The 22492-nt window shown below is 37.2% G+C and overlaps 1 protein-coding gene across 1 annotated transcript in view; it reads right to left on the reverse strand.

Moving 5' to 3' along the window:
• Positions 1-22492, reverse strand: part of KIF6 (kinesin family member 6) — a 417010-nt gene that overhangs the window by 303708 nt on the left and 90810 nt on the right. Inside the window, exon 5 of the mRNA XM_045842819.1 lies at positions 21779-21888. Within this exon, the coding sequence (XP_045698775.1) occupies positions 21779-21888 (110 nt within the window). The remainder of the gene's footprint in view (positions 1-21778; positions 21889-22492) is intronic.

A 22492-nucleotide genomic window follows, 5' to 3' on the forward strand; every position in this document is an offset into this window, starting at 1 on the left:
AAAATATCACCTTTAACTGGAACATAATCAACAAAAGAAAAAAAGCAAACAAAATATAACCAGAGTCATTGAAATTAAGAACAATCTAACAATAGCAAGAGGGGGTGGGGGAGGGGACAGTGGGGAGAAGGGTTTTTAGGAACTACTATAAAGGACAAATGGACAAAACCAAGGGGGAGGGTGGAAGCAAGGGAGGGAGGTGGGTTTGGAGAGGGTGGAGGGGAGGGTTGGGGAGAAAATACGGATAACTGTAATTGAACAACAATAAAGTAATTTAAATATAAAACAAACAAAAATATTTCCAGGTATCTGCACTTGCTTAACACACTCAAAATTGATGATAATAATTGATGATAATAATAAAGATTGGCATCATCTAGAACTATGTCTCTAGAGTATAGTTTGCAAATAAACATTTGTCACTTACCTATTAATAAGAACACAGCTAGAATACCTTAAAAACTAAGATTTTGCAAATACCATAATTTTTCTCTTCCCTTTTGTAAGGAAGTTATCTGGACTTTCATATGTAATTTGAGGATGCTTAAAATACAAATCACAGGAAGAAAACGTAGCTCTACCAGCACATCTGTGACCAATATGTCACTAATAATGTATTCCTTTGCCAAGTTTTAGACTCCTTTTTGTCTCCTTCAATAGCAACTAAGATGGAAAAGGATCTCTTTCCTTAATGAAAACAAGTGTATTTTATTTATTTTTCAACAAGACTCATAAGTAAGCTTATTAAAAATGCTAAAGAGTTCAAAAATGCTTAGAAAACATGATGGCATTTTTAACTGAAATGGATGAATTGTGTTCTATTTTTAGGAACCTCCTTTATTCATTAAACTTTATTTTCACCCTGATCCTTCTGAAGTGCTCAAGAAGATGTGGCTAAATTCAACTTCCAGGGACACAGAAGTTAGAAATCTTCCTAAATCCAGTTTCTGGGGCCTAATGGTGCAGAGGGTAAGTAATATTGGAAGGAAGGAGAGAGGTATGAAATCAGTGATGAGACAGATGAGACAGTACACCTAAAGTGCGAAGAGAGTTCTATCTTTTTCAACATGAAGACAAACAGAATTTCCCATCTCTGAGGCAAAGTCACCTCTGATACATGTGGTAAAACCAAAACAGATACAATACTACCCTGTGTAAGTTCAGAAAAGGGAGAGGTAGGTAGCAGAAAATGATTAAAGAGGAGGATAGTCACACTCATTGGGCACATGCCAGACACCTGCAAGTGTCTCATTTAATCCAGGTGTTCTCACCTTAGCTACACAGAGGAACAACCTGAGGAACTTAAATAAAACAAGACACACTAGTGCCAGGTCCCATCCTAAGCAATTCTCCTTTGATTGGCCTGAGGTGTGGTATGGGTATTAGAATTTGTAAAAAGCTCCAGGTGACCCTCACGTGAAGCCAAGGTTGAGAGCCACTGGCTTCATCTTTCATAACTCCTTAAGGTACACATATGGGGAGGTTTCTGGCTTCTTCATCTATACTTTCTACCCAGCTCCACCTCATGCCCAAAGAGTAAAGTTACTTATCTTCTGGGTTGTCGATGAAGTCACTCTTGAGTCACATCCAACAGGCAAGGTCACATTTTAATTTCCTGTCCTTCATGGGAAGTTCCTTTCCTACCTCCCTGATCATGGAGCTGATGGGCCAACTAAGCCACCCATTAACCACAACAATAACTAAAGTTCAACTGCGGATTATGGGTCTGCCTAAACTTCCATGTGGTTTATATCATTGCTGAGTCCTTCTAAGTGATAGTAAGGACACATCGTAGGTATATCTCTTACCATTATTTCACTGAAATAGAAAACAAGCAACTATGGAATTTTAAGAGTGTTTGCTTATTAGACAACCTAAATGGATTTAGGATTATATTTATATAGAATAATTAGGAGCATAAGGTAGAAAGTGTTTGTGAAATGTCATCAGTGGCATTTGGCTAAGTTACGTTTTTCTTCTAAATCGTTCAGAGTCTTTGATCCCTCATGTGGCTACTTCAGAACTATTATACTTCCATATTCACTTCCAGGTGCTTGTCCAGCTTTGTCACTGTGATCAAAATAAATCTGCACATGCCCCCAGTTATCTCTCATTACACATCACTACGCATTTCTCTGGCTCTTCTGATACTACCTTTCTCTCACTGTTTTCTGATTTCTTGACCATGGAGGTTTTGAAAGTATATATAAAGGCAGGTTGGTGTCCAAATTAGTTTAGTTTCTTTCATGGCCATCTCCCTTCTTAGGGCTCATCTCTGGGCACACTCTAAAAGGCTCCATTTCTGGCATCCATATGGATTCTTCTGCAGCACAGATTTCTCTCTCTAGTCAGGATCTCCCTCACCAGCTCTTTTTAGATTCTTTCCTGATTTCTGCCCAATCACTTGGGCATGAGGCTTTGAACTTTCCCTTATTGCCCTGCCTACCCTCATTGAAAAACCCCTTTTCAGGAGAAAACTGTACTTGAACAATGATTAAAAAAGAAAAAGAAAAAAAAAGAGAAAAATCCCTTTTCACTAAGGCTTGCAGCCAGTGTGTCAGCCCCACCCACTCTGGTGCCTTTGCTCAGAAAAGCTCAGCCCGAGTCACACCCTGGGGACTACCTTTTGCCTAGGTGGGCTAATCTGGGAGTGAGAATGCTTTAAACTGCTGCTGGCGGAATGCTCTTTCAAAGTTGGAGGAAACAGGAATGATTAGCAAAAATTTCTCCTCAAGTTGCTCTGTTCCCCACCCTTTCTTTCCCTCTCTCTCTCACAAATCGATAGCTATTTCCTGAATCCTTAGTTGCCACTTGATTCTGACTATAATTTTCATGGGCTTGAAAGAGGGCTTTATTAGACTTTCTTAAATAAACATCCTAATTCCAAGATGGAAACCCCCAAACTATTTATTTGATTTTTTGAAAGCTCCTGTGAATCATTTTTCCTACAAAATGTTTCTAAAATGTTTAGATTTCAAGCAAAAGTCACTGATAGCCTTAACTTGGACATCTAAGTGGAAAAGTTCTGCTAAGTATACTCGGTCTGCTTAATGATGGGGAAGAAGCAAGCTTTGTGTTTTCTCTGTAAACAGAGAATCTTTTCCATTTAGCTAAGTATTTGGAATTTGCAGGCTGTTTCTAACTGACTGGAAGACATATAAAAAGCAATTGCCAAGCTCTTATTCTCAATAATGGAAGCCTTCCCCACCCCACGCTCCACCTCCGCAACACTCCAGCACCACCAATTTGCTGAACGGGAACTTTCCAGGAGTTACTGCAATGAACCTGCTTTCTCATTTTCATGTTATAGACAAATGTTGCCATGGTGATTTCTTTTTTTTTCCTACTTGCAAATGCCCCGTGTGATTGTGCAGGCAATGTACTGCACACAGTGGTACCACGTCCAAGAGGGTGCAATTAACATGAGTTTGTATATTTATTATCACAAACATCTGTCAGAATAAAGCGTCTTCTAACAATACCAGCATATTACAACAGATTTCCAACAAATGGCAGAGGTACCTTTTAAGAATTCATATGAAGCTGCCATACAGACTAGAGGTGGCCCTGTCTAGGTACCTGGACTCAGAGCGACAGCAACAGCAGGCAGGCCTCATGAAAATGTGAGGGGAGCCACCAGGCTCTTCTAAGTAACTAGATGTGTTTCATGTGTTGTAAACACAGTTTCACTATATTTCAATAAAGAGAATATTCTCTAGTTCAGTGGTTTTCAACCTCCTTTTATGTTTCAGCCCAACATACATTCTCAGAAGTTCTTGATAGTGAAGATTTGGAAAAAGAGATGTACATTTTTAGGAGAAATATGTACGGGCAGCCTCCTTCCTGCATTTAAACAATTTCAAAGGCAGATTTTCTTTATATTGACAAAAGATTTCCTCTGTTATAAATTACAAAGAGTTGAATCATATCATTTGAGAGAGTTTTATGAACTTACGATACATTTTTGTAATGATCTTAACCTAGACAGAACAAGCTAACAGTAATGGATATTTTTGCTACTTAACCACTATTGAAATATTTTGAAAACTCCTTCTGGTAGCTTGAAGTCATATTTTTTCTTTATAATTTTATCTAACATTATATCCTTTTATGGATAATGAAGAATATAATCGCACAAGACATTTTAGAAATTAAGTTACTTAATTTAACCTACTAAAAATGCCAGGCTCTCTAGCAAAAATTCAAGAAAAAAATATACTAATTCTCTACAATCTCTTTTAGAGGATAGAAGCAAAAGTAACATTTTCTAACCCATTCTATAAAGCTAGCATTATTCTAATACCAAAATAGACACAGACGTTACAAGAAAATTATAGACTAATATTTCTCATGAACATAGATGCAAAAATCCTTAACAAAGTATTAGCAAATCCAATCCAATCATATATAAAAAGAATTATACACCATTACCAAGTGGAATTTATTCTAGGTATACAAAGCTAGTTTAATATTAAAAAATCAATTATATAATCAATCATATCAAGATACTAAAAGAGAAAACTTACATGGCCATATCAATTAATGCAGAATACTCATTTGACAAAATCTGATGCCCATTTATGATCAAAACTTTCAGTGAACTAGAGATAGAGAGGAACATTCTCAACTTGATAAGGTTACTATAAGAACCTACAGCTAACATCACACCAAACTGTGAGGCACTCAAAGCATTCCTACTAAAATCAGATGTAAGGCTGGGATGTCCTCTCTCAACACTGCTTTTCAACTGGAAGGTTTTACTGATGCAATGATGCAAAAAAGGAAATAACTTCTTTGTGCCAAGACAAAGTGCCAAGGCAAAGAAAAATGGCCCAAGAAATAAAACTGTCTTTGTTGACAGATGACATAATCATTTATAAAGAAAATCCAAAAGACTTTTTTTTAACAAAAGCTCCTGAACTAGTCATTAGGGCAGTATTATGGAATACAAGATTAAAATACAAAAGACAATTGTTCTACTATATACTAGCAATGACCAGGTGGCAACTGAAATTGAAAAACAAAATACCACTTACATTAGCACTCAACAAAATGAAATAATTAGGTATACATCTAACAAAATAAGCATAAGATCTATATAAAGAAAACTACAAAACTCGGATCAAACAAATCAAAGAAGAACTAAATAAATTAAGAGATATTCCATGTTTATGGATAGGAAAACTCAATATTGTCCATATGCAACTTCTTCTTAACTTGATATATAGATTCAATGCAATCCCAATCAAAATGCGAGTAAATTATTTTGTGGATATTGACAAAATAGTTCTAGAGTGTATATGGAGAGACAAAAGATGCAGAATAGCAAATAAACATCGAAGGAGAAAAAAACTGGAGGACTGACACTACCAACTTTAAGACTTACATATATCAGGGGACTTCCAGCCACAATGGAGGCATAGGTAGATGATCTTTGCTTCCTCATACAAAAAAAAAAGGACAACAACCAATTTAAAAACAAAAAAACAATCAGAACTGCCAAAAAAAATCAAGAACTGTCAGATTGTATGGAAGTCTGACAACCAAGAAGTTAAAGGAGAAACATTCATCCATACTGGTAGGAGGGGTGGAGATGGGCAGCCAGGCAGAGAGGACATGCAGCAAGGTGGCAGCTAGTGGACTGGTCAGGCTCACATTTGCATGTGGATAAACCAGAAGGAATAACTGGGAAGTGAGACAGACTACACAACCAAGGGTTCAGCACCAGCAAGGAAAGCCTCAAAACCTCTGGCTATAAAAACCTGTAGGGGTTGTGACAGTGAAAGAAACTCCCAGTCTCGTGGGCAAGTCTGTTGGAAAGACCCACAGAGTCCTAGAATGTACACAAACCTACCACCCAGGAATCAGCACCAGAAAAGCCCCATTCACTTGTGGGTAGCAGAAGAAGTGACTGAAAGCTGGCTTAGAGCCAAGCAAGTACTATTGTTCCCTCTTTGACCCCTCCCCCACAACGCAGTAAAGTGGGTTGCCCTGCCCTGGCAAACCTAAGGCTCTGCCCTTTACAATGTAACAAATGTGCCAGGACAAAGAAAAATGGCCCAAATGAAAGAACAGATCAAAACTCCAGAAAAAGAACTAAGTGATAAAAAGAGAGACAACCTCTCAGATGCAGAGTTCAGAGCACTGATAATAAGGATGCTCACAGAAATGATTCAGTACAGATACAAAATACAGGAAGAAGTGAAGGCTATGAAATAAAGAAAATATACAGGGAACCATAGTGAAGGTAAGGAAACTGGGACTCAAATCAACAATTTGAAACAGAAGAAAGAAATAAACATTCACTGGAACAGATTAAAGAAACAAGAATTCAAAAAAAAAAAATTAGGAGAGGCTTAAAAACCTCCAGGACAACTATAAATATTCCAACATCCGAATCACAGGGGTGCCAGAAGGAGAAGAGCAAAAGCAAGAAATTGAAAACTTATTTGATAACATAATGAAGTAGAACTTCCCCAAAATGGCAAAGGAAATAGACTTCCAGGAAGTCCAAGAAGCTCAGAGAGTCCCAAAGATGTTGGACCCAAGGAAGTACACACCGAAGCACATCATAATTAAATTACCCAAGGTAAAAGATAAAGAGAGAATTTTAAACTCAGCAAGAGAAAAGGAGACAGTTACCTACAAAAGAGTTCCCATAAGGCTAGCAGCTGGTTTCTCAAAAGAAGTCTTGTAAGCAAGAAGGGGCTGGAAAGAAGTATTTGCAGTCATGAAAGGCAAGGACCTACATCCAAGATTACTCTATCCAGCAAAGCTTTCATTTAGAATGGAAGGGCAGATAAAGTGCCTCCCAGATAAGGTCAAGTTAAAGGAGTTCATCATCACCAAGCCCTTATTATATGAAATGTTAAAGGGACTGATCTAAGAAAAAAAATGATCAAAAATACGAACAGTTAAATGACAGCAAACTCACAACTATCAACAACTGAACTTAAAAAACAAAAACAAACTAAGCAAATAACTAGAACAGGAACAGAATCACAGAAATGGAGATCACATGGAGGGTTATCAGCAGGGAGTGGGAGTGGGGAGAATGGGGGAAAAGATACAGGGAATAAAAAGCATAATTGGTAGGTACAAAATACACAGGGGGCATTAAGAATAGTATAGGACAATGACAAGCCAAAGAACTTGTATGTAGTACCCATGGATACAAACTAACGTGCACAGGAGTACTGGAGGGAAGGTGGGTGCATGATAGAAGGGGAGAAAGGGGAAAAATGGGAGAACTGCAATAGCACAATCAATAAAACAAAATTTTTTATAAAAAGAAAAAAACTAGAAGGAACAGGGAGAAAAGAAGACTCACATAGATCAATGGCACAGCATAGAGAGCCCAGAAATGGACCCACATAAATACTGTCGGCTGATCTTTTACAATGGGGCAAAGACAATATGATGAAGCTAAGACAGTCTCTTCAACAAATGATGCTGGAACAACTGGACATCCACAAGCAAAGAGATGAATCTAGACACAAACCTTATGCTTATCACAAAAATGAACCAAAGTGGATCACATTTGTAAATGTAAAGTGCAAAACTATCAAAATCCTACAAGATAACAGAGAAAAACCTAGATGACCTTGGGTATGGTGATACCACTTTAGATACAACACCAAAGACATGATCCTTGAAAGAAATAATTGATAAACTAACTTTCATTAAAATTAAAAACTTTGGTTCTGCAAAATACAATATGAAATTAGGAGATAAGCCACAGAGTGGGACAAAACATTTGTAAAAGACACACCTGATTAAGGACTGTTATCTCAAATATACAAAGAACCCTTAAAATTCAACAATACAAAAACAAATAACCCAATTAAGAAATAAGGAAAAGATGTGAACAGACACCTCACCAAAGAAGATATACAGATGACAAATAAGCATATAAAAAATTCTCTGAATCACATGTCATTAAAATAACAGCGAGATACCACTGCATACCTATTGAAACAGGCAAACTCTGGAACACCAACATCAAACTAGTGAGGATGTGAAGCAGCAGGAACTCTCATACGTTGCTGGTGAGAACACAAGATGGCACAGCCACTTTGGAAGACAGCTTGGCTACTCTTCACAAAACTAACATACTGCTTACCATGTGACTCGGCAATGTGCGTCTTGGTATTTACCTAAAAGGGTTGAAAACTATGTTCACACAAAACCTGCACATTGATGTTTATAGTAGCTTTATTCATAATTTTAAAAACTTGGAAGAACCAAGATGTCCCTCAGTAGGTAAATGAATAACTAAATTTGGTACATCCAGACAATGGAATATTATTCAACATTAAAAAGAAATAAACTATTAAGCCATGAAAAAAACCACAGATACTATTAAGTGAATGAAGCCAAACTGAAAAGGCTATATACTGTATAATTCTAATTACATGACATTCTGGGAAAGGCAAAACTATGAAGACAGTTGAGGTACGGCGGTAGATAACTAGGCAGAGCAAAGAGGACTTCTAGGGCAGTAAAAATACCCTGTATGATATTATCATGATGGATATATGTCACTACACGTTTGTCCAAATCCAAAGAACGTGTACACCGAGAATGAAGCTGAAGGTGAACTCTGGACTTCAGGAGATTTTGATACCTTAATGAAGGCTCATTCTAGGGAACAAATGTATCACTCTGGTGAGTAATGTTGATAACGGGTAAGGCTCTGCACATGGTGGGGCAGGCGGTTTGGGGAAAATCTCTGTACCTTCCAATAATTTTGTTGTGAAACTAAAACTACTCTAAAAAATTATTTGTATGTGGTTTATTCCATGTCTGAAAAGGAGCAAATTTGAAATGAGCATGGGATTAATTCATTTGCTGTAATGTATCCTACAAAACTCAACGGTGCCTGGTGTTGATGTGGAAACATCTTCGTACTTTCCAGAAGCTTCTGCTTCTAACTGTGCTTATACTTTCATGCGTTAGGAAAACAGACATCTCCAAAAACACTCAAGACAGAGAACTAGAAGCTTTTGGCCACTACCATGGATATGCAAAACCAAAACAAGAATTATCTATAGTAGGCAGAGACAGAGCCATACTAGGTACAGTTAATGTGTAGGAAACCAACACTTTTCTCACAAATAGTTGTATTTACTTATGCATTGGTTACTGTTGTTTAATTATTTCATTGAGATTTAGCATATATGTGAAATACTCATGCTATTTTTTAACAGAATTATATCCAAATATAATTTTTACAATATTTTATTTATTTATTTTTAGAGAAAGGAAAAGAGAGGGAGAGAAACATGAGGGGGGAGAGAAACATTATTTGGTTGCCTCTTACAAGGGCCCCAGGCTAGGACAAGCCCACAACCCAGGCATGTGCCCTAACTGGGAATCAAACTGGCAACTATTTTCTTTATGGGACAATGCTCAACCAAGCCACAGTGGTCAGGACCAAATACTCTCACAATTTTTGAATTGCCAATAACTTGTTAAGTTCACTTTCCTGCATTATACTAAACTAACCAAAATTTCCCCGTTCCCAAACAAAATGACTTTGCAGTCACAAACATACAAAGGCTTGCAAATTCCTGTGACTGGCTTATCAGACACTTAACTACTGCCTACACACAATTACCATTTGCATGATTTTCCAAAAGTGAATACTGTAGATATTAAAACCTGTGCCTGTTATTTTCCTTATACTAGTACTCTTTGCTAATTCCAATTACAGTTAGCCATATCAAAATCCTTCCGCTGCTCTAGGATCACACATAATCCATCATTTAATAAAATATCTTGTTTGGCCTAATTTCATATAGTGACTATAGAACCATATACTGGAATTTATCTTCTTCAGAGCTACCAACATTTGTAACAAAAAAATCATTTTCCCCTATTTTCAGGGATATTTTCATTCTTATTCACATTTTATTATTGTAGTATCACAAATTATATACTCAAGTTTCCCACATTTGGGGAAATTGTATAAATAGATCTAGAGGGAATGGGTTTAAAATTTTGGAAAGCCTTAGCATTTCCTTTGCCAGGTAGAGAGCTTTATATACCTCTAAGTTTACACAACTGCATTTTACAAGTTCTGTTTATTTACTTTTATTTATTTTCAAGATATAGTGTTTATTTTTCCAACTACAAAAATAATATATGCTTCTTGTGAAAAATTTGAAAAATTTTTAAACATAGAAAGAATTAAAAATAATAAACAGTCCCACCACGAAGAATATGATGATACATCAATATATTTTCTCAAAGTAATTTTCTTAAACATTTTGTGCAGACTGGTGGTAAAATTATAAATGTACTTGTTATTATATTATCATTAATATATGATGATTATATATTATTATATTATATATAATGTATAGTTATATACATTAATTATATATATAATTAAAGAGAATATATTTTCTTCTATTATTCAGGGTACCAGTACAGGAAAGGAAATGTGGTACCTACATGGAGTTTTCCCCTAAATAACTGTGTGGTTTATAGTGCAGATTGCCTATATGGCATCTGCCCTTCCTTACTCCCTAAATATTAGGCTCTGATTTTTAAAATTTTAATTATATATTATATTTATTCCAATATAATAGAAATATTACCATTTCACATATAGACAATATAAAAATTATTGAGTTTGCTTTTATTTTTAACCAAACCTTTAAAATCTGTGTGTATTTTCTTTTTTATTGTATTGATTATGCTATTACAGTTGTCCCAATTTTTCCCCATTCCACTGCCTCCACCCAGCACCCCCTACTCCCTCCTTTGATCCACTCTCTCTTGTTCATGTCCAAGGGCCATGCATATAAATTCTTTGGCAACTCCATTTCTTATATTTGTTCTTAACATCCCCCTGCCTGTTCCGTAACTACCAATTTGTACTTAACCCCTTCATCTTTTCCCCCATTCCCTGAGGTCCCCTCCCCACTTGCCATCTTCCCAATGTTCTCCACATCTAGGATTTTGTCTCTGTTCTGCTTGGTTGTTTAATTTGTTTTTGGGACTCAATTCTTGATAGACATGTACTTATTGACATTTTAATGTTCATAGTCTTGATCTTTTTCTTAAGTAAGTCCCTTTAACATTTCATATAATAAGAGCTTGGTGATGGTGAACTCCTTTAGCTTTACATTGCCTGGGAAGCACTTTATCTGCCTTTCCATTCTAAATGATAGCTTTGCTAGATAGAGTAATCTAGGTTGCTTTTCATCGCTTTGAATACTTCTCACCAGTCCCTACTAGCCTGCAAAGTTTCTTTTGAGAAATAAGCTGACAGTCTTTGGGAACTCTTTGTAGGTAATTATCTGCTTCTCTCTTGCTGCTTTTAAGATTCCCTCTCTGTCTTTAACCTTTTGCATTTTAACTGGTGTGTCTTGGTGTGGTCCTTTTTGCGTCCATCTTGCTTGGGACTCTCTGTGCTTCCTGGACTTGCATGGGATTTTGTTCAGGGAATTACTTTAAGATAATAAACATCCCCAGACTCCCTTGCTACTAGGGCTGGCCATGTGCTATAATTCTTGTCAGTGCTAGGTCACAGACAACACATGCTTTTATCCTTCCTCCTTTTTTCTTCCAGAAATATGGATGGAATAGTGAAGATAGGATAACTATTCTGCATAAAGACTAAAGCCATCTGGTAAGAATGGTTGAGCAGAACAGTAGAGCCCTGAAATCATCCTGCAGGGTGTGCAGCAGGCCCAGCCCTGGCTCCAAACTGGAGAATCCTTACTGTATGTGGAGGTGGGGGAGGGAGAAGGACAGACTAGTTGGTTAAGTTGCTGTAAGCTGGACAGCTTTTCAAGCAACTATTAGTTAATTTACTAACAAAAAATGTTCAGTAACATTGACTAAAAACATTTTCCTCTATATTAAAAAATAATATGGCATAGGATCTCATTCTGGTTTATTTATTCTTTCTTCTTCATTGTTTAATATTGAAATGGTATAACATGATTTTGTTATTAGAGTTTTTACCTAATTTGAATATATGGTGCCACATATCCTCCCTCATTTTTCTGTTTTCAGACATTTCATTCCTCTTCTTGGTTGTTTATCCTCTCAGATAAACTCTGGAATCATATCAATGATTTTTTTCCCCACCATTAAGTTTTATTTATTTATTTTTCTATGTAACAATCTTTTTATTGCTCAAGTACAGTTGTCTCCATTTCCCACCATCACTTTCCTCCACCCCACCCACCCCCACCTCCCACCCTCAACTCTTCCCGGCTTTGGCTTTGTCTGTGGGCCCTTTATACACATTCTTTGATGACTTTTTCCTTTCTTTCCCTGTTACCCCCTGCCCACTGCCCTCTGATTACTGTTACCTCGTTCTTTATTTCATTGTCTCTGGTGAAAGACAAATACCATATGATTTCACCTATAAGTGGAACCTAATCAATAAAACAAACAAATAAGAAACATATCAATGTTTCAAAAAATCTTAAAGACTTCACTCATAATTTCACTGAACCTCAACATTAATAAGAGAAGAACTGACCTCTTCAAGGTATTCACATCTCTCATTTAGAACAAGATCTTCAAATCTTTTGTTTTACCAAAAAATGTATTATTGCCTTCACAAAGTCCCTGAATGTTTCCTGAGTACTTTACTTTCTTTTGCTACTGTAAGTGACATCTACTTTGCCATTATTTCTTCTAACTGGCCTGTTCCTAGGTCTTGCTTCTTAAACTGAGTTAGATATGTACTGAAAGATAATGGGTAGTCAGCCAGCCTGCATAGTATCAGTCAGATCTCAGCCTGGATTTTGTCAAATGTTTCTGGCTATCCTAGAACTCAATCTGAAAACACAAGGTCAATTATAATTGGCTAAATAGACTAACTGCTGTGCAAGTTTCAGGCCAGGGGATATTTATGTTCTACTTGTGATCCTCATCTCCTGGTCCAGAAGATCCCTCTCCCTATCTGATGTGACCTTTCCCTTTTGTCACCTAGATTTCATTCTGAGGTCTCTTCCCTGTACATCCTCACTCTAGGCTGGCTCAGCACTGCTGTTAGGTCAGTCAGAATTCTGGTCTTGGCATACGCCAGTAAAATCAGGAAACCACTTAGGGTCATGGGAGCAGAGACACTGGTGTGAGAGGACTGGGCTGGACTACGACAGAAAAAAATTGGTTAATGTGAGCTCTGCTCACAAGACTTAAAGCATTTGTATGTTTTTTTTGCATGTACATACATTGTTGAAAGCAGTTGAGTTTTGCAGAAGTCTCTTGAGGTGTTCTGCAAGTATGTTATATTTTAAAACTGAAGGATAAGTTGATTAAAGATGGAATACAGTTTGAATTCTTTATAATGCCCTTAAAAGAGCTGAGATCCTTGCAATATCATAAATGCTTGGTATATATGATGTTGACACTTCTAAAAGGTTGTAATAAATTCTTTCTCTATAGTTGAGCTACAATAGTTAGATGTGTTTCTAAACTGTGTATTCTTTTTTTTTCTTTTAAAGATTTCATTTATTTATTTTTAGAGGGGAAGGGAGAGAGAAAGAGAAGGAGAGAAACAGCAATGTGTGGTTGCCTCTTGCACATCCCCCACCAAAGACCTGGCCTGCAACCCAGGCATGTGCCCTGACTGGGAATCAAAGCAGCAACCCCTTGCTTCACAGGCCTGTGCTCAATCCAGTGAGCCACACAAGTCAGGACCCAAACGCTGTATTCTTTTAAAGATACCACAAGCCTAAATTATTCAAAATTCTTTATATAATCCCATAGTTTTCCTTTATATACTCAAAATTTGGAGCAGATTACAAAAAAAAAAGATGTAGTACCAGAATAAAGCAAATGACTTATAAAGCAATTATAAAGACAATAAGTCAAGTCCATACCAATACTTAATATGCACTTTACCTTATAACCTCAAAAAAAGAAATTGCATGCATTTGTTTACATACAAAGCACTAGGAAAATGAAATCGACCGAGGTGGCAATGTTTTCCTGTCATTAGTTAATCCCATGTTACTAAAAGCCCTAAGTATCACAGATACACTTATATACTTCTATATTCCAGAGGTATAAGTGAAAATACTGCAGCTATTTCTTCCAATTTTTATACACATCACGTATTAGGCAATTGTTGGTGAAAACTAACACCCATGCTATAGGCAGAATGTTTGTGCCCCCAAAATTCATATGCTGAAGCCCTAATCCCCAATGTACTGGTATTTGGAGGCAGGACCTTTGGGAGGTGTTTAGATTTTGATAAAGACATGAGGGTGGGGCTCTCATAACAGGATTAGCATCCTCATAAAAACAGAGGGCGATCAGAGCTCTTTTCTCTCAGCCCTGTGAGGACACGGCAAAAAGTCAGCCATCTGCAAATTAGGAAAGGAGCTGCCTCCAAGCGCCAAGTCTGCCAACAGCTTGAGTATGGAGTTCCCAGTCTCCAGAACTGTGAGAAATAAGTGTCTGTTGTTTACCCGCCCAGTCTATGGCATGTTGTTATGGTAGCTGAGCAAACCTCCTATCTAAGACACTTCTGATACTGAGAAAGACTTATTTTAATTGTCCATTCAGAGAAGGGGATCCTAGCTTCTGCCTTGTTAATTATTCTAGTGGGACAGGTTTGGGGTAGAACTGTATTGTTTTCAGGATAAAGGTACTATATTCCCTCTGCCATGGTCATTGGCAACATTCCATTTTTCTAGGAATAAGTCTCCAGCCAATCCATGATGGACATAGTATGCAACTTACCATCACTCGTCACCAGTCACTTGTTCAGATAACCCTGCACCCTAGCTTCTAAAGAGGTTACATCTTAGTTATGTTAGTAACTTACTCAGTTGAAGAAAAGACTGGAGTTAGTTTTAACTTTGAGATCAATAGGCCAGGAAATCTCTTCAAATGCCCAGTGGGGCCAAAAAATAACACAAATATAAAGTGTAATGCAATAAGTAGGAATAAGAAGTAAAGGATGCATCCTTCATCTAAACTTTAGATTCTAAAGAAACTAACTTCAAAAATTTTAATCAGAAAATGTCTAGGCCAAACAAAGAAAGTTTAGGGCTGATGCAAGAAGGGTCCAGAGCATAAGTTGAAAGGTGGGCTTGCAGGGGTGTACAATTTGCAGCCCACGGGCTGCATGCGGCCCAGGGTGGCTATGAATGTGGCTCCACACAAAATAGTAAATTTACTTACAGCATGAGATTTTTTATCTTTGTTTGTGTTTGTGTATTTAATGTGCGACCCAAGACAACTCTTTTTTCACCAGTGTGGCCAAGAGAGGCCAAAAGGTTGGATATCCCTGTTCCTGAGATTAGAGGAAGGCAGGTGAGGGGGAATAGGATGTGAGGCAGGAAGATGAAGAAATTCATGTTTCACTGTTTCCACATTCTCTCTGAGCTAAGGATACAATTGGTTTCAAAGAATATTAGGGCAGGTGGTACCTGACTAGAGAGTCAGACATTTGATATAATTATTGTGAGGAATGGAGAAAAGGGATTGGACACACAAAGGCCTTGCTTAGCAGGCTACGGTCCCAGCTGACGATGGAAACCATAATATGGCAGAGTTTTTCTCCAGCTGTCTCTGAACTCCCAGGTTGAAATTAGTGTCCTCCCTTATTCTTCCTTTAGGGGATCCAGGGCATCTTACTGCTTATTGTGTACGATTGAAATGATCAGTTTATCAGTCCGTTCTACTAGACTAGAGCCCTGGGAGGGCAGGAATGGGTACTCTCAGTGCCTTGCAGAGTGGCTGACATGCAATAGAGAGCTGAAATGGACTCAAAGCTTTAGCTCAAAGAAGAGACTCCTGAGGACTGAACAAGCCCAGGAAACAACAGTCTGCTCAGAGCTCAAATGGAATGCCAGGACACAACATGGATCTTTCTGGCAAGAGCACCACCATCCCCAGCTCTGATGTTTGATAGACTGTGGTTGATATCGTGGTCTATATTTAGGCAGACATGGACTCCTGGGGAAATGTCACACAATCAACAAGAACCTTATTTTAGTCACATATAAAACATGGATTATGATATCTACTTCTTTAAATGAGGTAATGTATGTAAGATCCCTAGCAAAAAGACTAGCATATGATAGGTGCCCATCTTCCTCTTTGAGAGATTTTCCTAGTATCTTCAAGAAGAACTTTCCCTGGGTGGATGGGGGAAGGGATTAAGGCAAACCACCAGTGATAGAATCACTTGGGAACCTTATTCAAACATATTTCATATTTAAATTTTCTGCAAGTGAAGGCCAGGGATCTACATTTTAACAACCATTCCAGGAGATTCTCATACAAAGTTAAATTTCAATTAACTGGATTATTAATTTTGCCCCTCCTTTTTACTCCCTCCCTCCCACTGACACCTAAATGACCCTGCCAACTTCCCACAATGCTCTGGGGTCTCTCTCACACCCATTTACTCCAGTCCTACACGCCACTGATTTTTATTCCTAAAAGCAGTTCCAATTATGCTATGCCGTTGAATAAGAATCCCCAAGATCTACACCTTGACTGTCAAAACCTCGCATTCATCTTTTCAGTCTTACTGTTCTCACACACTCCCTTCCAATCAAACAGGCCTATTAACTGTCACAGGCCAGGCTGCATGCTCTTCAATGTCCCTGCTAGTGTTTCCATGTGAATGCCACATCCCGGTGCCCCAAGTCCCATGCTTCCCCGCAAGAGCTACTTCATATCACCTTCCCTATGATTCTTTTCCTGATCACATGACCTGATGTGATTTCTTTCTACTTTAAGCACTTATCAATCTTGGTTCCTCTCTTTTGATATTTTTCATATTTTACCTTATCTGTTTTGTATGAATTTTTACCCACTCAGTGGGTTCTAGGAAAGCGAAGACTATGTTAGCACACTCAGTGCCTAGCACTGTGTGAGGGGCACACATTGGATCTCAACAAAGGTTTCTTGAGTAAACGAATGTTTCCATATGACCACACTACAACCATGAGGGCAAAGGCTGTGCATTAATTTTTTGGTAACTCCAGGAGCACTTTTGCAGCATTTTATACAGATAGTGAATTCAATTTTAAATACTTCAACATTTTTCCTTTGATGACCGATATTTTAAAAACACAAAACAGCCAAGATTTCAATACTAGATACTGACGTTTACTGACTTTTTTTTAAACAATAATAACCATGACCAACTTTGGAAAGGTAAATGGAATATGTGTCCCTATTTAGGAATACTAAAATTAAACCAAAGTAACTATTTTGCCTACAGTTGAGACCAGCAGTTATACTGTTTTACTTCATGAGGCATACTTAGATTCCAACTATATTCTTTTTATAGCATATGATGTAAAGAGCTTTCAAAATAGAAGTACCATTTTCACTTAAATTACTAAATACAGAATAGGCTTAATACAAATATGTATGGACATATATGTTCTATATAAATATATTGCCTATTAACTTTAATTAAACTGTTAATTTTGTGATAATTGTACATTCATGTGCAGCTGTAAGATATAAAATGCAGAGTGATCCCATGTACCCCAGTTTCTCTCAATGGTAACTCCTGGTAAAACTATATTAAAAAATCATACCCAGGACAATGGTATCAATACAATCCACTCATTTATTAAGATGTTTCAGTTTTGCTTGTACTTGTGTGTGTGTACCTGTGTTTCTGTCACAGTTTTGTGTACCCACAGCCACAGTCAAGATTCACAACAGTCCATCACCACAAGGATCCCTCACTGTGGGATCAATGGCTGGTATAGCCATTCCCACTTCCCTCCTTAATTCTTTCCACCACTAACCTTTTATCTATTTCTATAATTTTTCCTTTTAAAAATATTACATAAATAATATTTCACTCAGCATAATTCCCTGAAGATTCATCCAAGTTGTTAAATGTATCAATAATTTATTTCTTTGTTATTATTGTTTTATTAAGTAAAGGTTCATAGACTACATTAAGGTTCCCTCTTTCCATTATAAATTCTCATAGATACAGAGTACAGATTAGTGGTTGCCAGAGGTGGGGGTGAGAGGAATGGGCTTGTAATACCGGTTCGGTGGTGATGAACTCCTTTAGCCTTTTCTTGTCTGGGAAGTTCTTTATTTCTCCTTCAGTTCTAAATGATAGCCTTGCTGGGTAAACTATTTTCAGTTGTAAGTTCTTGCTTTTTTTCCTTCTTTTTTTTTCCCTCCAGGTTCTTTAAATTTTTATTGTATTTTTTCCACTACCATTTAGTGTCCTGTAAAATGCCGAGAAACCCGATAAAGGCAAAGGTCATGGCAAGGGCTGCGACTTTTGCTGCCCTTGAGAGAAAAGCCATGCTGTCCCTTTTCCTCCACAGGACTTATTTTCCCCACAAGACAAAACAAGAAAAGTCAAATATAACTTTACGCTTAAAGGAACTTGAAAATTTACAACAAAAAAGCCCAAAATGAGTAGAAGGAAGGAAATAATACAGATCAGAGCAGAAATAAACAAAATAGAGTCTAAAAAACAATACAAAAGATCAATGAGTACAGGAGCTGGTTAACAAGATTGACAAACCTTTAAGCAGACTCATCAAGAAAAAGAGAAGACCTAAATAAATAAAATCAGAAATGAAAGAGTAGAAATAACAGCTGACACCAAAGAAATACAAAAGAGTGTTAAGAAAATATTATGAACAAGTATATGCCAACAAACTGGACAACCTGGATAAAATACATAAATTCATAGAAACATACAGTCTTCCAAAACTAAATCAGGAAGAATCAGAGAATCTGAATAGACAGATTACACCTAGTGAAACTGAAGCAGTGATCAAACCCCACACACTCCCATGTGCCCACCCCCCCCCCCGGACCCCCCACAACAAACAAAAACCCTGGACTGGATAGCTTCACAGGTGAATTTTACCAAACATTTTGGGAAGAAATAACACCTCTCCTTCTCAAAGTATTCCAAAAAATTCAAGAGGAGGGAAGGCTCCCAAGCTCATTTTTCATGAGGCCAGCATTATCCTAATTCCAAAACCAGATAAAGACACTACAAAAAAAGAAAATTATAGGTCAATATCCCTAATAAACATAGATGCTAAAATCCTCAACAAAATATTACCAAACCAAATACAGCAATGCATCAAAAAGTTCCTTGTACTTTTTCACTTTGGATATTTCATGCCAATACCTTCTGGGCTGAAATGTTTCTGTTGAGAAATCAGCTTTGTGTTATGGGAGCTCCCTTATAGATAACTAACCTTCTCTTGAGGATTTTATATTTTCTCTTTGTCTTTAACCTTGGCATTTTAATTATGATGTGTCTTTTCTTCACCAGGTGAGGGAAGTTTTTGGTCATTATTTCTTCAAATAGGTTCTCATTCCCTTGCTCTCACCCTTTTCCTTCTGGCATGCCTATGATGTGGATGTTGTTATCATTCATGTTGTCCCTAAAGGCCCTTAAACTGTTATAATTTTTTAAAATTCTTTTTTGCTGCTCTGATTGGATGCTTTTTGCTACCTTGTCTTTAAAATTGCTGACTGAATCCTTTGCTTCATTCAAACTATTGTTTATTCCTTCCAGTGTATTTATTCTTCATTTCAGATATGGTATTCTTCACTTCTGACAGGTTCTTTCTTATGGTTTCTATGTCATTTTTCATGCTGTTGAGCATCCTTTTAACTATTATTTTGAACTCTATATCTGATAAATTGCTTGTCCCTACTTCATTTAATTCTTTTTCTGGAGAGTTCTTCTGTTCTTTCATTAGGGACCTGTTTCTTTGTCTCCCCATTTTAGCTATATCTTTGTGTTTCTTTCTATGTAGTAGATAGATCTGCTATGGTTTCCAGTCCTTGTGGGGTGGCCTTATACAGTAGGTGCCCTGTGAGGTTCAGTGGTGCAGTCTCTTTAATCATCTGAGCTGGGTGCTTGAGGAATGTTCTTTGTATAGGTTATGTGAGCCCTCCTGTTGTAATTGACTCTTGATTGCTATTGGGCCACTCATGCATGGATCAACTCTCAGGCTCACTGACTGTGAGGCTCAACATTGACCATGATGTGCAAGCCACTATGCAGGTGTTGATCACATGAAGAATTCACTTTAGCAGGGTTTGGTGCCTGCTGAAATCTCCCTTTGGAAATGCTGCTTGTGAAGCTCCTTGGATCCTGCTCTGATGTTGTCTGAAGCTGGCCACTGAGAGTGTTGGCTCTGGGCCTCTTGGGAGGGACTCTGGTGTAGTGCAATGTCAAACACTGCCTGTGACTGCCTCTGGGAAACCTGTTTGGAAATTCCAGTGATCTACAGTTTGTGGTTTCCTCTGCTGGGTCTGGATGTGTTCAGAAATAACCAAGCTGTGCACCAAGGCTGGCTTTTACCGGGTCCAAGGGAGGATCAGCTAAAGTCTCAAAGCTCCCAGAGATCCACCTTCACCTGCAGGCTTTCTATTAGGCTTATTCAGTGTGTGAAACCACGCTTTCTAGTCTCAACTGTAATTAACAAACACTGGATTACAGAATTTTTTTGTATTATAGTGGGGTTTTCTTTTAGTAGTGATTGAAAATGTTTACCTTTTTGTAAACATAATTCTCCAGTTTCTTTAAGGACAATGTCTTCCATACAGTAAGTAATTTTTCCTTTCTCTTAATTATTATACAAGTTATTTAGAGTACCAACAATCGTCTTCTTTTTAAACTTTTTCCAAATAAATACTGTAAGCATAAAAGAGATGACATGTAAAAACATTCAATCAGCCCTGACTGGTATGGCTTAGTTGGTTGGATGTCATCCTGCAAAGTGAATCATTGCCAGTTCGATTCCTGGTCAGGGCACATGCTTGGGTTGTATGTTTGGTCCCTGGTGAGGTGTGTACAAGAGGCAACTGATTTATGTGATGTTTCTCACTCACATCAGTGTTTTTCTCCCTCTCTTTCTCCCTTTCTTCCTCTCTCTCAATAAATAAATAAATAAATTTTAAAAATTCAATTAACATAACAGAAGAATACATATAAAGGTGGTATAAAGAGTATAACTTATTTTCTTTATTATTTCTTATTTTCTTTACAAATGAAACAAATGGTTATTGATCTTTTTGGTAGAAGATTAATATATATTTTAATTGTTTTAGAGTATTTAATAAAAAGAATATTGAAATGTGTTTTCATGGTTCTGGTGTCTTCTGATATATGAAGATGTCTGGACAAAGTATGTGTATATGCATTGTTACCAATTAACATGTGTCTAATTTAGGCAGATAGTCAAACCAGCAGTGAGTAATGTTACACAAATGTTGGCAGGGTAACTAATTCCATTATTAGATAAGCTCTGAAGATTCTACTTATAGTTTGGTCTTGAAACAATCAGTGCCAATTGTGACCAAATGACTGTCACTGTTAATCCCAATAATAGCAGAGAAGGATTTGGGGAAAACATAAAGTTTTATTTTCTCTCTTTCGGATTCTCTTACTGCTGCTTGAACCCTAATTTGAGTACCTTCTTCAGAGAAAGGCCCCAATTAGAGGAGTAAAATGGCTTCATGTGGCCAGAGTAAAGTAGCACTTGTCCCATCCCACCGATCCTCTCTGCGCCCACACTCTGAGGATAGCCGCTGCTCTCTCCTGAGCCAACTCCAAAAGAGACTTTCCCAAGAATTGAATTTTAAGCAATTTTAGTTCCTATCACTAGTGAGAAAGTATCCTTTATATTACTAAATGATTCTGTTACCCAGCATTTGTTAATTATAATTGAGACTAGAAACATGCGAAGTTTCAGAGAAAACGATTGAAGGAAACATCTGAAAGTAATTGGCCCCCTACCCCCGCCTCTGTTGTTCTGCTACTCACGGCAAGTCTTCCAAACTGGAGGCTTCGTGTCTTGGATCCAATAGATCATAACCACATTCATTGTAGATTTCCAAATAAGAAATGTGTGTTGTATATATCTTGCTGCTGTCCTGATTTGGAAAAGGGAGAGACATTATTTAATAGCTATAAATAACAATTCAGCACAGAAGAGGATAAACACATTTATCATTTTAGTTTCCTCAGTTTCTCTCTTTTCCTCTCTCACTTTGTATGGCTTACATTTTTGACTTGTAACACTTTTAAGTTGCCAGCTACCATATGCCCAACACTTTTCCTTCCTCCCTTCTTCCCTCCTTTCCTTCCCTCCCTCCCTCCCTCCCTTCCTTCCTTCCTTCTTTCCTTCCTTCCTTCTTAACAGCCAATACCCATCATTATAAGCAACTTCAGTGTGTTACTTTGTATTGGTTCCATATTATATGTAAAAAGCCAATATACTTACAATGAGCTGACTTGGTTGCAAAAATGTATAACACCATTTTTTTTTACTTCCTAGACCAAAAAAATAGTTTACTAAGACAAAATAAACTTATATTCTGTGAAAAGTCTATTCATAAAAGAACAAAGAATTGTTTCTTTGGTTTAAAAATTTCAGTAGCACAAAAGTTTCCATCTTTAATCACATTTTTAAACTTTTCTAATATTTAAATTTTCTAATGACATAAATAGGAAATGGACAATAATTAGATAATGTAA

This window comes from Phyllostomus hastatus, unplaced genomic scaffold (genome assembly GCF_019186645.2).
Source record: "Phyllostomus hastatus isolate PE091 unplaced genomic scaffold, TTU_PhHast_1.1 phas_contig_40, whole genome shotgun sequence".
NCBI classification, from domain to species: Eukaryota; Metazoa; Chordata; class Mammalia; order Chiroptera; family Phyllostomidae; genus Phyllostomus; species Phyllostomus hastatus.